At 32.4% G+C, this 2,777-nt stretch overlaps 1 protein-coding gene across 1 annotated transcript; it reads left to right on the top strand.

Annotated features, from left to right (window-relative positions):
* Window positions 1-272: 272 nt before the first annotated feature.
* Window positions 273-2,516, top strand: LOC123906245 (flagellar attachment zone protein 1-like). Its single transcript, XM_045956111.1, has 2 exons — window positions 273-564; window positions 842-2,516. Exon 2 carries the CDS (start codon window positions 875-877, stop codon window positions 2,399-2,401), a length of 1,527 nt encoding a protein of 508 aa, XP_045812067.1. The 5' UTR covers window positions 273-564; window positions 842-874; the 3' UTR covers window positions 2,402-2,516.
* The last annotated feature ends 261 nt before the right edge of the window (window positions 2,517-2,777 follow it).

The following is a 2,777-nucleotide window of genomic DNA, read 5'->3' on the forward strand; positions in this document are numbered from 1 at the left end:
AATTAAATTGTGTGATATCATTGTTCACGTAATACTTAATACTCCACAACAGCGTGTATTTAATGGTGTTAGAATACGGATGTTAGTAAATAGACCAACTTGAAAATATTTAATTGAGGCATAAGAACTATTTGGAAACAAGACAAATTATTATGTGAGCCGGTTGAGGGCTGCAAATTGAAGAAAAATAAGATAGTTTATGTTGAAACTTTATTCTTAACGATGAATGACATTGGTTGGTTGGACGTTGATTCCGTCCAAAGTCCAATATATCTTCCAATTGATATATTATTTTCATTCATTCATTCAACCTTCAAACCAAGGAAACTCCGTCAACCTCGGATTTTTATAAAACAAAACACCTCTTTTTTGTTCTTAATTCTCCTATATTCTCGTTTTGTTTTTTTTTTTCCAACATTCTTAATCTCATTCTAATTATATAACCTTCCTAAATTCAGCTTTTTCACTACCATTAAACATTTATTTCCAATCCTAATTACTTCTCTAATCATTCATTTCTGCACTTCACGTTCATTCCTTTTCCAACACCATCACCAACTCCATGTAAGTCATACACTTTTTTATTCATTTATCAATACACGTTTATAATCTTCTTCTTTCTTTGTGATAATTGTAATCATGATTGTTGAAACTTTTATGTTTATACTTTATAGCCATAGACGCAGACACAATTGACCGAAATTGGTTACCAATGTCATTTGTTACAACATGAGTTGATGTTCTAACAATATAGATCGTGTCTTTTTTGCCAATGTTAATATTCATAGAAACTTAGTTTGATTTATTGTTATATGTGATTGTGATTTTTTGAAAAGGATAGTTCGTGATTAAATAAATTATCAAGGTTCCGATAATGCAACAGCGTCGTATGGTTGATGAAGTAATGGCCACAAAGAACAGAAACAATGAAATATCATTAAAACATGAACAAGAATTGTCAGAGAAAGATGATTTGTTGGCTGAGTACAGGAGGAAACTTCAAGAATCGGAGGTCGAATTGGAGAAGCGAAAAGAATCCGAAGCAAATTTGTTTGATACATTGGTTATGCAAACAAAACAGCTAGAGCATAACACAATTTTACTTGAAGAATCAAGGCATGAAATTGCTAGTCTTGAAGAAAAATTGAAGACACTTCAATTAAGTGCATATCAAACCAACGGTTTAGAGGATATGAAAGTAACCGAAAAAGGGTTACCGAAAATTAAGGTACATGAAACTCAAGAGGGTGTGGAGGAGGGAAAATTATACTTGAAGGCGGAAAATTTAGTTGAAGAATTGAATTTGCTTAAAAGTGAATTGCAATTAGCAACACAAGCCGAGGAGAATAGCAAGAAAGCAATGGATGATTTAGCGTTCGCGCTAAAAGAAGTTGCAACCGAAGCTAACCAAGTGAAAGCGAAACTAACCTTAAGCCAAGTTGAACTAGAACACACAAAAACCGATGCTGAGCGTTGGAGAGTGACGTTACAAAACACAGAAGAGAAGTACAAAGAGCTTCTAGATGTAACAAGGAAAGAAGCCGACAGGTACAAAAACACCGCGGAACGATTGAGATTAGAAGCTGAAGAATCACTTTTAGCATGGAATGGAAAGGAAACTCAGTTTGTGACTTGTATCAGAAGAGCTGAAGAGGAAAGGTTGCTTGCACAAGAAGAAACAACAAGATTACTTGAATTGCTTAATGAAGCCGAAAGTAAAACAAAAGTTTCGAAAGAAGAAAATCAAAAACTGCGCGATATATTAAAACAAGCTTTGAATGAAGCTAATGTTGCAAAAGAAGCTGCAGAAATCGCGAAAGCTGAAAACAGTAGATTACAAGATAGTCTCAATTTGCTTGTACATGAAAATGAGATGCTGAAAATTCATGAAGCTGCATCATTTGAGAATATCAAAGAGTTGAAAAAAATGCTATCAGAAACATCGACAAAAGAGTTTAGAAACGAAGATTTGGAGAAATTTTTAACAGCAAAAGAAGGTACAAAAGAAAAACCACACCATAAGGAGCATAGAGAAACAAAAAGTTTAAGCAAAAACTTTAGTCTTAATTTAAAAGACATGATAACAACACATAAGCAACAACCAAAAAATGAAGATGTTAATAATAAAGACATTATTACAGAAGATGATGATACATTAAAGGGTTCAATATTTGATGAAGTTGATGATTCATCGGATGAATCGCGTCACGATGCTGACATGGGAATACCAGATGAATTTGATAATATAGATGAATCTCATTTTGATAATTATGAAGGTGATACAAACAACAGAAAAAGAAGAGCTTTGTTGAGAAGATTTGGTGATCTTATAAGGAGAAAAAGTACTCCTACTCCTCCTACCAAAAAAGAACTTCCCAATGAGGAACATCTACAAACGTAATGCAAATTCCACAAGAGAATGTAATAATAATGTTGTTCATATTGTTTTATTAATTTTGTGTATTTGTTTTGATTAATGTGTACATAATTTCCTAGATTATAAGTACACCTGTTTTGAGACCATCCTCTGTTTTATTTTTTTGCTTGAATACATGTTAAAATCGTGGCGGAAATGGATACTCTCAATTTATTTTCTCTTAATGATTTTTATGTTCTTAATCTCATTCTTAATTTTTATTTAATATATATTATTTTTATTTGAATGGAAGATGATATTATTCTCGCTGGACTAACCCATCCCACATTGTAATGTCCTTATCTGTTACATCTAAAAATCCTCATTTTGTCATCATAATTCTACAAGCAAAACATGTCTT

The sequence above is a fragment of the Trifolium pratense genome, linkage group LG2 (assembly GCF_020283565.1).
Source record: "Trifolium pratense cultivar HEN17-A07 linkage group LG2, ARS_RC_1.1, whole genome shotgun sequence".
In the NCBI taxonomy this organism is placed as follows: domain Eukaryota; kingdom Viridiplantae; phylum Streptophyta; class Magnoliopsida; order Fabales; family Fabaceae; genus Trifolium; species Trifolium pratense.